The sequence below is a fragment of the Rhodnius prolixus genome, unplaced genomic scaffold, assembly GCF_049639745.1.
Source record: "Rhodnius prolixus isolate KJV_2025 unplaced genomic scaffold, Rpr scaffold_9, whole genome shotgun sequence".
Classification (NCBI taxonomy): Eukaryota; Metazoa; Arthropoda; class Insecta; order Hemiptera; family Reduviidae; genus Rhodnius; species Rhodnius prolixus.
The window spans coordinates 10,194,820-10,209,051 of record NW_027411604.1 but is presented as its reverse complement, the minus strand read 5'-3'; the positions used below and the strand labels follow the sequence as shown (position 1 = coordinate 10,209,051).

The following is a 14,232-nucleotide window of genomic DNA, read 5'->3' as shown; positions in this document are numbered from 1 at the left end:
GTTCAAAGTTCCTGTGACACAGTTTTATTAACAACATGTACTTAGTTTAGTGATTTACAAAACGTTCTAAAATTAAAAATATACTCTAGGATACTCACTCCTTTGCATGCTTCTTTTGCTTCTTTCGAAAGACCCTTTGGATAGCTGACACTGTGATCTGTTATAGCAGCGAATAATTCTTCTTCGTCTTCACCATCAAACGGAGGCTGGCCGACCAACATCTCGTACAGTAACACTCCATAAGCCCACCAATCAACTGATTTTCCATACGGTTGATACAAGATTATCTGCATATAACCATAAATTAGGTCAATTAAAGTTAATGCATTTTTAATTCTGATTATTTTAATTACAAATGATACAATTATATTAGTTATATAAATAAAAATTACAACAAAAAAACCTACTTCTGGTGCAATATAATCTGGTGTTCCGCAGAATGTTTTAGTAGTTTTATCCGCAGATATACCTTCTTTACACATACCAAAATCAGCAATTTTAATATGGCCATCTTGATCTAAAAGTACATTATCCAATTTAAGATCTCTGTATATAATCCCGCGTACATGTAAGTAAAATAATCCGATGGCAATTTCAGCTGAATAAAATCTGAAATTATATTTTGAAATTACTATAAATAATTATGAAATATGTATCAGTTTCAAAGCTATCAAAAACAAGTATAAATAAATATTAACATACACGGCTACTGGTTCTTTGAATTTACCACACTGTTGAATTTGAAACATCAGGTCACCTCCGTTAACGTATTCCATTACAAAATAAAGGCGATCCTATAATAAATTTCATTTTAGTTAGTATAGAAAACAATAAACCCAAATTGAATCAATTTTTTTTTTTTTAATCTATAACATCGAGAGATTACTTAAAGAAATTCTTTATTTGGTAATTTGAAAAGTAGGCGATTACTTTATTTTAATTACACTTGAATGATCGGTAAAAATAAAATAATGACTGAAATTCGCATTATTCTTCCTTCCTTCTTGATTAATGAATCAGCCACTAAAAACAATGGTTAATATTGCGTAATTCAATTGAAAGAATTGCAGAAATTGCCCTAAATTGTTTACACTTTTATTACACCAAAGAGAAGATTTAAGTAAAGGTTATATATCTTTTAATAAAATACTGTTCCTGGTTTTATAGGAAATTCTACCAATAAATGTTTTATGATCCCCAAAATCGCCAAATAGAACACAAACATTCTTAGGTAAAACCGTTCTTCTATAGTCCCTTACTTCCAAATGCCATGTTTGTACCAAACTGAAGGACTACTCTCTAATTTAGACTCCATTTAAAATAATATTTAGCAGAAAAATCGGAGAAATATTACTCACACTCAGAGCAGCACCATTACACAATTTCTAAAATCTGATTTGTTACCTATACTATAGCAGAACAAAAATATATCGCAATAATTTTTGTTTTTGACCACTTTCAATTGAATTGGATTTTTAAACATTGGCCAGCAATTGCTCCAGCTTTTCAACAAATCAAATCCCAAGTGATAAAAGTGATGAAATGTTCCATTACATGCATTCACAAGGTACTTTTCTGACCAAAGGTAACAGTTTAGTGCAGTTAATTAGCAAAAAAAGGTACGGTTTCCATCCGAGAAGGTTTTGATTACTTTCATTTGTAAATAAAACTTTTTGATAATTTAAGAGTCAACTTTCTAATTGAAACCCAGCTCTTTCCCTCACGTTAAACCTCGTGTTAAAAGTAAGTACATGACCCCATCCTGTGTGATTAGTTGCAGAAGTCTTCAATTATTTTCAACACTTCAATTATTATTAGGTGTGGAAAGAGGAAATATTCTCCTAAAAACCATCCTAGATCCCAGAAATTATTTTAAAGATCAGGTATAAAGGTAATCTACCATGAGTTTCTTTGTCTGAAGTGGATTACGATAAATATCAGAGCGTTATGCCTCACAAAACATTACACAGATCATGTTTAATTTCCAGTTTAATATTTACCCTGATTATTACATCTATATTGCGACAAATTTGTAGGTGACCTTAAATTACAACTAACAGTAATCTGCTGTACACATTTATACTCAGATTAATGGACAATTTTAATAATCCCAGAACAATAGGGTTGCTAATTTACTATTTCATGACTGTAGGCCAATTATTAATCAAAATACCTCATTAATGCGTCATTATCTTACAATTTTAAATCTAAGCATGCATTATAATTATATTATTTTTTGTATGACAAAAAACCGTACCAAACCGAACGTCCCAATATTGTTAATAGATACGAATCCAGCTACCGGCTCCTAAAGTTTCCCTTCAAGAAACACTGTCCGGAGGCCAGCGGCACTTTGAAAAAGGCTTTTCAGCCTTCAGATGTTGATAAAAAAAATAATAATAGTAATTAATATTGTTCATTAAATCATATAAACTACTTACCATTGTTTGGAAGCAAGAATGCAATTGTACTAAAAATGGTGGTTTCTGTGAAAGCGCCAAAACCCTCTTCTCGACCATCGTGCATTCAACATCATCATCCTGAATTATAATGTCTTTTTTCAAAATTTTTATTGCGTACAATTCGTCAGTACCTTTTCTTTCTGCTAGCATAACCTATGATGCCATAACAAAATAAAAAATAAATAAATATATAGACAAATTTAAAATTAAATGATAATTCAAAATAAAATCAGAATAAATACCTTGCCAAAACTTCCTTTGCCTAAGACCATTAAAAAGTTGAAATCAGACGCTCTAATTACATCTTTTTTCGACATATTATGTGGGACATCTTTGTCTGTCATTACTGGCGCTTTCTTTGTGATTGATGTCTTCTAGAACAGTTCCACATAATTAAAGTATTTACGAAATATTTATAACTAAATTTGTAAAATAGTCAATGTCATGCTATTTAATTAAAATAATTATAGAACAATTTTTGAGTCCAAATTTAAAATTAAAACAAAAAAATTAGAAATCTATATACCGAATAATGTTTGTAAATACTTCAATTTAAAAATTAGAATAGAATCAAAAATTCATAAAATCTATGTAAATTTTGCACAGAGATATATATATAAAAAAAGTACTTTAGATTTAAATAATCAAAATTTATCATAGCAAAAATTAGTAAAAGAACATGTCTGCATTTGAACTACTCATGCAGACAATTTAGACAATAAATATAAATATAATAGTTTTTAGATATATAAAATATATGCAACTAGTATTTGAAGATTTATAGTAGTTATAATGAGCGTTTTTTTTTTTTTTTACTGCAAGACAATAAGAAATTTTCGAGGAAGAAGAATTAAAAATGCAATTGGCATAAGAGAAAAAACATCCCAATACATGGACTGATATCTAGCAAATTAAAGAAGTATTTGAAGAAGACACACACTGAAGAAAGGAACAGATACACAAAATTAGAGAAAATTCTAAAAATAAGACGCTATTTGAGATAATAAAAAATCTATTGAACTTAGAATGAAGTGACAAAATGCTTTTAACAAGCTTTGGCATTTTCTTTGTCAGCCTTTCTTCTTTTGCTGTACTACCGGACAGTTTAGAAAAGAAATAAATAAAAATGATCATTCTAGTAAACAATATTTGGGTAACATTAAAGTACTCTATCTAATGGAGGCAATTATAGCTTCTTAATAGACTCCAAAACTGAATCGTCTAAAAACATTGATCTCTTAATAGGTATTTTAAAAATACTTCATTTTGAATTACTTTAAAAACCTGTCATAAATGAAAGCCAAAAAATCACGGCTATTAGTGAGACGGTATGGTACTTATGGCTTCCAGCACATGCCAGCTCTCACCCATCTGCATCCAATTGAGAAAAGAATCGAGAAACGAACAGCTAGGATGGGTTAACTTTCGGAAAAATATGTAATATATCTCAAGGTAATTTGGAATTGACAGATTCACTGATCTAGTTACACTTTTCTCTTCCCTATGTCCATTCCAAACTTACACATAAATTTTTTTTTCTTTTGGTGTTTTCACGTTATATTTTTTATATACAGACTGAATAAGTGGTTTAAGTTTATTATTGAATAGAAAAATGGAACATTCACATTTAAACAATAAACTAAAAAAAATACAAGTTGTAGAACATAAAATCAAAAATAAAATGCCAGCACCAAACTTTTATAATGATGAATACATATTTTTCTTTTTTGAATAAAAACTTCTCCAAGCACGTTGTTAATGTGCAGCAGGTTTTCTAGTTAAATTATGCATTCAATTTAATTCTATAATTTGTAATTTAATCATTCTATACATCAGAAGAAATACATTAAATGTGATTAAACAAGACGGTGTAAAATGAGATTATAATAATAATAATAATCAATTACCGTACTGGGGAATATACCTGTTCGAAGTTAAACCTAATTTACTTAAAACCGATTCAATAATTAATAGACATTATTCTACTTTGTGTATATATTTATATATATAAATAATTTAAAAACAAAGAATTATCAGTCATTCACCTTGAGAGTATATTATTTACAAACCTTCTATTATAAACTAAGTCCCTTTTAGAGAATGCTACAAAATAAAATGCTTAACTTAGTTAAGACCTTTATTAGTGCAACAGAACATCCAAACTAATAGCTACATCAAGTGAAAGTACACTCAAATGCGAATAACAATCTGCTACCATGGACATTGTAGGGTTTGTATAATTTGTTAAGACACAACATTGCTTTAAAAAAATTATGTATAATAAATTATTTAGAGGAGTCTTCAGTAAAAAGTTATTAACAACGTTAATAGACAAAACAGTTAAATAATGTAGTTAATTTGATGGTTATACTTTAATTCAATAAAATGTTAAAATATTATTCGTTTTTAAAAGAAGCATTTAGGTTTTGGGGAGGACTAGTTGCATGCTCAGGGGAAACAGAAATAGGGGACAATGAAACTCATCTCAAACAGACTTCAGTACTTAAACAAATAAATAGAGGCCATCATAATGACGCGAAAAAAAGAATTTGAGTAGAAATCAAAAAATTGACGCGAACAGATTATTTTTAAAAAGTTAAACTACCCTAAATAGAGTATTTAATTTCATTATCAACTATATTCAACTCTAAAAAATGACGTTGGATTTGTCTCAAGACTGTAATAAGTAAGCCCATTTCTTCAGGCTGTTCTAATACCTGAATAAGATATTAGATGGCAGTGTTGGTAAACATAAGTTTATTTTATCTCTCATATCCACCATATTTTCTCAATTACTGGCCAGTTTGGAATTTTTATTCAATAGACGATGATGATTCCTTGTGATTGTGCTACCCACATTACTGTTGTAACAAATCACTTTTTAACAGTGGACATAATTTTACATAACTTCTTCAAATTTGAGAGATGTAAACACTAATTGTGGGAACAGACAATTAATAATTTTTTTACACCCATTAGAAATATTATTCTTAAACTTTACAATATAATAGGCTGATATGTTTATTTCTAATAAGACTTATTAGAAATAAAAAATTTAAAAAACTAAATAAAATCAGGTTTATTAATTTTTGATCCACTCCACTGTCTTTAATTAATTTATCTGAAATAATGGACGATAACAGATCATTAGTGAACAGCTTAAAAGCAAGGGAATCAAGAATCTAACTCGACAATTAGAAATAACGTTAGTACTAAGGTGTAGAACACTCAAACACACTTGGTGCTACAGTAATGGAATATAATGACTGGCAACAAAACTTTCCCAGATAACTTCTGTAAAATGTATTGAATCTTACAGCTTACAATAATTCATAAGAAGAGAATTTAATTGCAACGTTATAAAAATAGAAGAGCACCTGTAATAACGAATATTGTAGGATTATAGCTTTAAAGTAAATGGAGGCCTACACTTCAAATATTTCTTCTTTCAAAATGAATATTTTTCTCCATTAATGTTTTCACTACATAAAATTATTTAATGTACAAAATCATATCTTGGAACACGATGAATTATTAAATTCAGAAGTGACTAAACAAATGGTATGAAGGCCAGTTTGTTTTGTAAATATGTTTCCACTTCATTCCAGTTAAAAAGCCCACCAAATAATAACCAAAAATAGAGTAAGCCACAATTCCATGGAATGGAACCAGCAAACGATAGGTATGCCATCGATTTGAAAAACGATTAATTTTACTCGCAGGCAAAGGTTCAAATCTACCTAAAGCAACAAAAACATTTGATAGGACAAGAGATATAGCAATCTCAAATTCAAACGAAAGGAAGTGCAAAAGCACCAAACTTTATCACCTTATATCTCCTTTATAAATACAGCTAGAAAATGGGAATTCGGCACAATTGTAAAGTTAAACGATTACTATAATTGTACATAATTTCCCAGCAATTACAGCAATACTACAAGAGATACAGCTACTTGAAATATGATGGAAATGTAAATGCAAAATAAGTTTGATGGATACTGTTAAATTACTGAGTGCACCACGCACTACGTTATCATCAACTTCTTATCAATCTGTCTCATGGGCAAAGAAGAAACAGAGGGTAAAAGAAACATAACTTTACAGTACCTGGAATCAATCTACATCTAGCATACGAGTCATTCATAATATGTTGCATATAATGTGAAATTTGCAACCGAAAATTACATGGTTTTTTAAGTAAACCATGTTTAATATATAAAGAGAATTTTGATGATTATACAATACTGGAGACACCAAGGTAATGGTGTTTTATAAATGCCATGGCTAGAGGTTCAATACAAACGGAAAACCTAACTAAAACTGTCCGGTAGGGTTGATCATCAAAAACTGCACGGAAAAGCGAAACGTTGAAAAACCCCAACTTTGACAATTTTTTTTTCTTTTTCTATAAAAGATAAAATTCCCAAATTTTCTTTAAAATAAAGGGCAAATCCTCCTTTATGACTGTAATTTTTTTTTGGAACAACCCAGATCTTATAGGTTTCGAGAAAAAAGTTGCCGAAAATGAGCAAAAAAGGCTTTTTCAAAAAATGTTCTTGTTACCTTTTTTTGTAAACAACGTAGCGCCTAAACGCGCGAACCGATTTTCATGAATGAGGTGTCATTCGATTCAGAATTTTATGTAGATGTGCCTTTTGGGGGTCTCGACCCTGTACATCGAATAGGAGAGGAGTTAGCCCCCTTTATGTAAGGCCCCCTCCAAAATTATTATTACTAATTACTCTGTAAATCTTGGCCGGATTTAGAAAAAATTTGGTAGAATGATAGGGTTAGGGCTCCCCTACGTAACATTAAAGCGGCGATCAGTTCTTGCACTTGTTAAGGGAAAGTATAGCAATCGTTTCAAATTATCGACACGTGAACCGATTTTCATGAATTATTAAACTCTATGTAATACTTAGATTGGTAGGACAACAAAATATGCGCTTTATGTGAATTTAACCCCTACAATTCTCTTGTAAAATAAATTAACTGTATAAAAATGATTAACATTATTAACTGCATTAATAACTGTAAAATAATTAATAATTACATTAATAAAACCCGTTAAAAAAAAAAAAATGAGTAAAGTGATAGTTTTCTTGAGTATATAAATGTATTAATAAATTTGTAATTAATACCAAAAATACGGTGCTTATTAAATATTCCTGAAAAAATATATACTTATATATTCTGAATATCTGATGTTAGGTATCTACCCTACAGACAGAACACTTTGTGAATATTAAAACGGTGGACGTTCACTTTAACAAACATGTCTATCCTAAATTTGCCTTTTTCAAAAAACTACAATCACAAACGTTGGTGGTAGAAATATTAATTTGCTTAATTTATTGTTGTTTAAATACAATAATGGAGTCACACTAGTGAATAATCATACAGAATAATCTACTTGGCTAGAGGAGATTACAATGATTAAGAAATCCGACTTTGTTCACATTACCTCACAAATAACATGCACATGCAAATCTACTACTTCTTTTTAGTTCATTTTTTTTTTTTTTTTTTTTTTTTTAAACAAATAAATGTAAAGTAAGAAAACCCACCGAATGGCGCATCTGACTTTTAGGTCCCTGTATACATATAGATAGGTATTACAAATAAGGGAATATTTCTACAGTCTCAAAAATGTTTTTCAACTGTCCGCTTATAAGAATTTAATTTCTTTTTTAAAAAATATTTATTTGGGTAAGGTGGAGATTGATTAACATTTACAAAAAATATATAAATTGAGAAAAGTACACTGGTATACAACTTTGAATTGGTTCTTTCTACATTTAACAATAATAAAATACATTTTAATAAAATAAACAAGTGGAGGGCTACATAATTGAAATAAAAGGAGTGAATAAATGTGGTTTTAAGAAAAACAAACAGTAGAAAAAAAAATTATTTAATATTTTCCAACGTTTTACTGTTAACGACTGAAAAACAGGGCATTAACATATGTTTGCATTAGTAAATAATCCAGTTACTTATAGTTTAAATACGTTTAGTAATGACTAGTAATGGTATGTTAGTAAACATGACTTGAAATGAAACTAATTTATTCTTAAGGTTACTTATTGATATATAAGTTTGTCGTCAGTTGTAATGTAAAAAGATTTCATTATTTACTGGGATTGATCTACTTTTTGAGATTTAATTTGGTAATATAAAAGAAGAGAACGCTTTTGATTTTAAGATTCTATTCGTAACATCTGACTGGTGTTTGTATAAGTTCAAGTGTGGCGCATTATTTATAAAAAATAAAAAATGGGCGAACCTTCCAGAAAGGACATAGCCTCCAGGCTGGAATGTATTTCTTGCCTTTTATGTAAAGTTCTCTGTCGCAAAGGTGATCTTTTTTTTTTTTTTTTTTTGAAATAAAAGAAGAAAACGCTCAAATATTAAAAAAAAATAAAATGCAAATAGCTTACTTCTATTTTTTAAAGCTCAGAAGGGTCTACCAAGAAAGTGGTAAACCAAGAATGGATGGTGAAATAAAAACTACGCATCATGGTAATATTTGTTAGTGTTAATTTTTTTGTTTTTTAAATTTGAACTACAGTTCATTGGTGCCGGAATGTTTTTCAATGCACTGCACTCTCCATCATCGGACGGCAAACTACAAGAATCTCCTAAGAAAAGAAATCTGAGCAGCTGGATTTGACCCAGAGATCTCCAAGTGAGAACTTATTAATTTTAAACTTAAAGAGCATCCAATATCTGAGGACATTGGCGTCTAAAGCCTTTTTACCAGTACACTGCTGCTTTTCGGGACAGGGTTTTTTTTCTTAGTAGACAACTGTGTAGAGCTCTTGGAAACAGTGAATGTAAAGTTGAATTGAAAATCGGGATCCCTCTGCGTTGGAATCAGGTGAACAGACCAGAAGTAGTTGCTATAAGCCATATAGAGAATTAACCAAGATAGGTTCTGTCAGGAAGAGGAGGAAACGGCACTGCACGTGTTGTGTCATGTTACTTCTCGGGGAGGAAAAAACCAAGGCCTGTAAGCTTTGCCCAAGAGCCGCTCTCCAGAATTAAGAGTCTGATTAAAAGGACGGGTCTGAAGAGCGAGCTCTAAAGTTGGGGAGCCAAAATAGATCCAAAGGGGTCGCAGTGGCGTAGGCCTTAAGGGCTGCCCTATTAGAATCTTTTATTATTAACCAAGAAATTGAAAAAAATATTGAAACTACGGAAAACGAAAGCACTCACAGAAATTTATGAATAGGATTTGGTACGCTTTGTGAAGACTCCCTAAACTATAGAAAAAGTTACCTAAAAGACTCCTGAAAAAGGAAAGCCCGAGGAGTACGCCGAACAAAGAGAAAACTGGAATGAGAAGGTGGCGAAGAAAAGCCCAAATAAAAGCAGAATGCGAAGTGCTCAGGATTTTTGGGTGGACCATATCGCCAAGTAGCTACATTATGAATAATTACCAGGTTATAATAAAGATCAAGAGGCTGACATGTAATAAGATGGCCCAACCTTCCCCAATAATTAACGATTCAAAAAAATAAAAATAATACAATTTTTTCCCAGAAAACCCTATTTAATTAACTATATATCACAACTGACCACAAAAAATAGTAAAACTGTTTTACTAAATTCAAGTAAAATATAAATGTAAATAAATCAAAAATTCAAACAGATGTTACTGCCTGCCAATTTAATAACAAAAAAACTACAGTATAACAATTATTAATAAAAATTCCAATTTCAAGTTTTAGTGAATGGGGTTAGAATCAAATTTGAAATTAGGTAATGAATATTGTAATATATTAATTAGTGCATGGTTCTATTTTAGCAAATTAGCAATTTTGTAATTAGAATAGAAATTAAATTCCATGAAATTAATTGAAATGAGATTGCAGTAAAACTTAAGATATAAAATGATTAGTAAATCAAATTTAAATAAGCGATAAAAATAATAATAAAAAAATTGCGAATATTGCTAAAGTTTTAACCATTTATCAGGCAAAATTTTAATTATTTAATTTTTTTAATCTAAAATAATTAAATAAAAGTTTAATAATAATAAATTATAATTTCTACTTACTCTCATCTGTGACTTCAACTGGGCAAGATCTGCACCCTCTTCAGGTACAGGCACATTGTAGAATTCACCTTCCTCTTGGGTTAATAATTTGAACCATCCTTCAACTGGTGCTTTTATTATTTCTGATATTCCAAACGATAAGGAACCCATAAAATCGTTACGCGAAGTTCTATCCCAATCCCAGACCTCAATCAGTAACCTTCTGTCTTTATCTTCTGGTTTTAATTCACTGGAAAATTATTATTTTAAATAACAGTTATTTAAATAACTTTTAATTTCTTGTGGTTTTAAGAGAAAATTATTGATTGACAGTAATCTGGAGAAATAATAACAATGGCAGTATAAGTGAATTAATGTTTTCAGAAGCATATTTTGAAGTAGGTCTAACATTATTACCAATGGGAAATGATTGCGAATATCTTTGTCTCATTTTGCTCAAATAAAAATCTAATTCTTATATAGAAAACAAAGAAACGAGTCATGTATGTGAATGACTCCATCTGAAGATAAAAAAAAGAGTCAACAGAACAGATATGGAGGAAGGCAGAAGAATAAGTTATAACGTCTACACAAAGAAAAAGAAATCGAGCATAAGTAGAGTGAAAATGGAAATGATTCAAAGGGACTGAAATACGGCGAACTATAGTACAGCTTTTTCTGCTCTAATCTTCCTCCAGAACCTCTTATTACATAAGAAAATAATTTGATTGGCTTTTGCTCTGAAACATTCACGTTATTTTGCATTCTCGGGTTGAGAATTGACTCTGAGACTTACTTGAAAATATAATTAAACAACACGAAGAATTCTGGCTTCCTCTTGCTAGTCGTTATTCGGAGCTTATACTCCGCTTCAAATTCATCTTATTAATAATCAATATTTAACCTCAACTATTGACCGAAATTAGAAAAGTTCTTATTTCTGTATTGTCCATTTTTAAGTTTAAACCAATCTTGTACTACTTGGAAATTTGAGGTATGATCAAATGACTGGATTCAGTAACTTTTCTATTACAATTACTACCACGCCAAACTTGTTCATATTTTCATTTCGGCCAGCTTTCATAAAAACCCTCAAAACGCTAAGAACATATGCACTTAATGATAGCACGTGGCAAAGCGAGGAGGTTTCACTAATGCCTGTTCATGCAACAGCAATGAGGTTTCAATGAATTTTATGCCCAAATCTCAGGTGATGTTTATTGAAGAGCAATAATTACTAAGACACTAAGTGGAATATGTTAAACATAGTGCAGCCTAGCGGAGAAATAAAGAACTAACATTTGCCATACTCAATTACTTCTCTTTTTCTTTTTGCCTGTGGAAAGCTATAAAGAATAAAGGATATTAAAAACAATAGGAAGTGGATGTTTTTCTTCTATATATTTCCTCCAACAGAAATTGAATGCGTGAAAAGTTTCCCTGACAACAAGATGAAGAAGTTAATACAGGAATCAACAAGTAACCTATTTTTTCTTTTTATCTCAGTATTTTTTGTTTGTTGTCATATTATTTAGCTACTACGTCATAAAATTCTTTACTGCTAAATATTTAAGGATACAAATGCATCAAATTTTCTGGCTAATCTTTACACAAACCATTTCTTTAAAATAGCAATTTATTTTAAGAGCCTAATAAAGTACAAAACTTAATACTTTTTTTTTCATTTAGTTTTGTAATAGATAAAATAAAAGTACTGAGAATATAACTTAATAAACAAAAATTATTTAATACTTACAAGGTTAAAGTTTCATTCCAGACTGGATTTAAAGATGATTTAATAGTTTTCGTTTTCTTCTTCACGTTATCAGCATCAGGTATTAACTTCAATTTCACATATGGGTCAGAAGATCCATTTGGGTCCATTGGTATTAAATTTTTTCCTTGTCGGACTGTAAATATAAAAATAATAAATTAATTAATTTGAACATTCTATTCATTTAAATTTGTAATTATTATCGTTAATATTAAATGTTGTTCCAACGTTAAGCACTCTCCTTCTAAAACGATAGCTTCTTGATGCTTGATTCTCGTTTCCCCCCCCCCCCCCTTGATTTAAATTAAAAAAACAAAACAAAAACCAGAAACTAAATTCTTCCAATTACTTTAATTAATTAAAGCTTCAAATTATCAATAATTATAACACAATAAAAGATACAAACAAAGAAGACTTGATTAAATAATTGCGTGACTTTGTAAAAGTTTTCAAATTAAGTTCTTTCAACAAAAACAAAAGATATTAAACATTTAGAACGCAGGTGTTATTATGTTCGCAAAATAATCTAACAACTTTAATCATATTTTATTTGCGCTCACCAAATTTTATCTCATTCATAAATTCCTTCATGAAGAATAAAATGTACATCGGTTTGGAAAAAATCATGACGCCTACATCATGGTAATTTACCTGATTAAGGAATTCACTTCCTGATTAATAAGGCACCTATTCTCTAAAAAAAATGGTAACTCGCTAAGTTCGAATATTCATCAAGTATTACAGATGCAATATTGTTACTGATGATAATAATATTTTCTCTCTAATCCACATCACAATCATTTTAACTTCTAGGGTTTAACGATTAGACTAGTAGGACGGGACCTATAAACTAAGTTACCGCAGCTAAAAGAGGCTTATTGCGCCTTCCCCTTTGGATCAAGTAGCCAAAACCTCCCCTACTAAGAAAGTTGAAGACTTTTCCTACCAGTTCCTTCTGCGTTACAATCTCCTTTGGCATCAAAGTTCCAAAGATATCGTAGCGCAGCCGCCTCAAAATAACAAGTGAGAGGCCGTTTCCTCCTCTTCCTGACACAATCTGCACAACGGTTCCGAGCTGATAAGCCCAATCTTGTGCAGGTACTTTCTGAACCTACCGTGCCCTGTGAATAGACCTGTAATCAGAGTAATCTGATTCCTGTCCAAGCCCAGAATCTCTTTGTCGTGTTTATCCTAGGAATCATCACCCAGCACTTTTCATGCTCTCTCCAGATGCAATCTCTTGAGAGCCTCACTGCACCCTTGGTGATCCCCAAGACAGGTTCCGGGCCAATGAAAGGAGTACTAGCTCCATTCCTGGCCAGTTGTTCAGCTATTTCATTCCCCTTAATCCCCACATGGCCCGGCACCTATTCCAATCGGAAATTACTGCGCCGAGCCAGGCTTCTACGAAGTAAATTTTTCATATAAATCAGTTAGCATTTCCTCAATCTACTTTCTTCTCCAGCAAAATCTACGAAATCATTTATTTTATTTTTTAAAGATTTTGCACAAACAGAACGTATTCTTCTGGCCATAGAATAATATTACAAAAGAGGCTTAAATAAATTCATGTGTTACGAAGCAGGAAAGATTCTTTTATTTGAATTAACCATGACATGTCATATCTTGTAGGGTTTCTTCCTTTAAGACCCTTGGCACAACCATTTCTTCCTTTGCCCTTTGCTAGATGCTTGGAATTGAAAAGCTCATACATTATTCTTCTATAATTTTTCTACTTCAGAGTATTTTCTTGTATTTTCATATATTTCCCCTCTTAAAGAACGTGAACTACTAAAGCGTATTTACTAGAGCTTCGAAGAATTCCCGTGGGCGTTTTTTATCCCTAGAAGGCAATGTCTCTAAATAGAAAGTTCACAGAAATATCCGTACAACAAAAAACATGAAACTGGAATTGTGTTTACTTATTGCAAAACTTCAAATCGAGCCATTTTTAA

The 14,232-nt window shown here is 30.7% G+C and overlaps 1 protein-coding gene across 9 annotated transcripts in view; it reads right to left on the bottom strand.

Moving 5' to 3' along the window:
* Pkc53E (Protein C kinase 53E) overlaps nucleotides 1–14,232 on the bottom strand; it is a 235,514-nt gene that overhangs the window by 9,774 nt on the left and 211,508 nt on the right. For 4 of the 9 annotated variants that reach the window (XM_074128831.1, XM_074128830.1, XM_074128837.1 and 1 more), the window contains 8 exons: nucleotides 12,260–12,413; nucleotides 10,525–10,753; nucleotides 8,030–8,056; nucleotides 2,705–2,836; nucleotides 2,442–2,615; nucleotides 703–794; nucleotides 408–609; nucleotides 99–287 (listed from right to left, as the gene is read on the bottom strand). In XM_074128831.1, the coding sequence (XP_073984932.1) occupies nucleotides 99–287; nucleotides 408–609; nucleotides 703–794; nucleotides 2,442–2,615; nucleotides 2,705–2,836; nucleotides 8,030–8,056; nucleotides 10,525–10,753; nucleotides 12,260–12,413 (1,199 nt within the window). The remainder of the gene's footprint in view (nucleotides 1–98; nucleotides 288–407; nucleotides 610–702; nucleotides 795–2,441; nucleotides 2,616–2,704; nucleotides 2,837–8,029; nucleotides 8,057–10,524; nucleotides 10,754–12,259; nucleotides 12,414–14,232) is intronic. The other 5 variants (XM_074128834.1, XM_074128833.1, XM_074128838.1 and 2 more) reach the window with 3 other exon arrangements.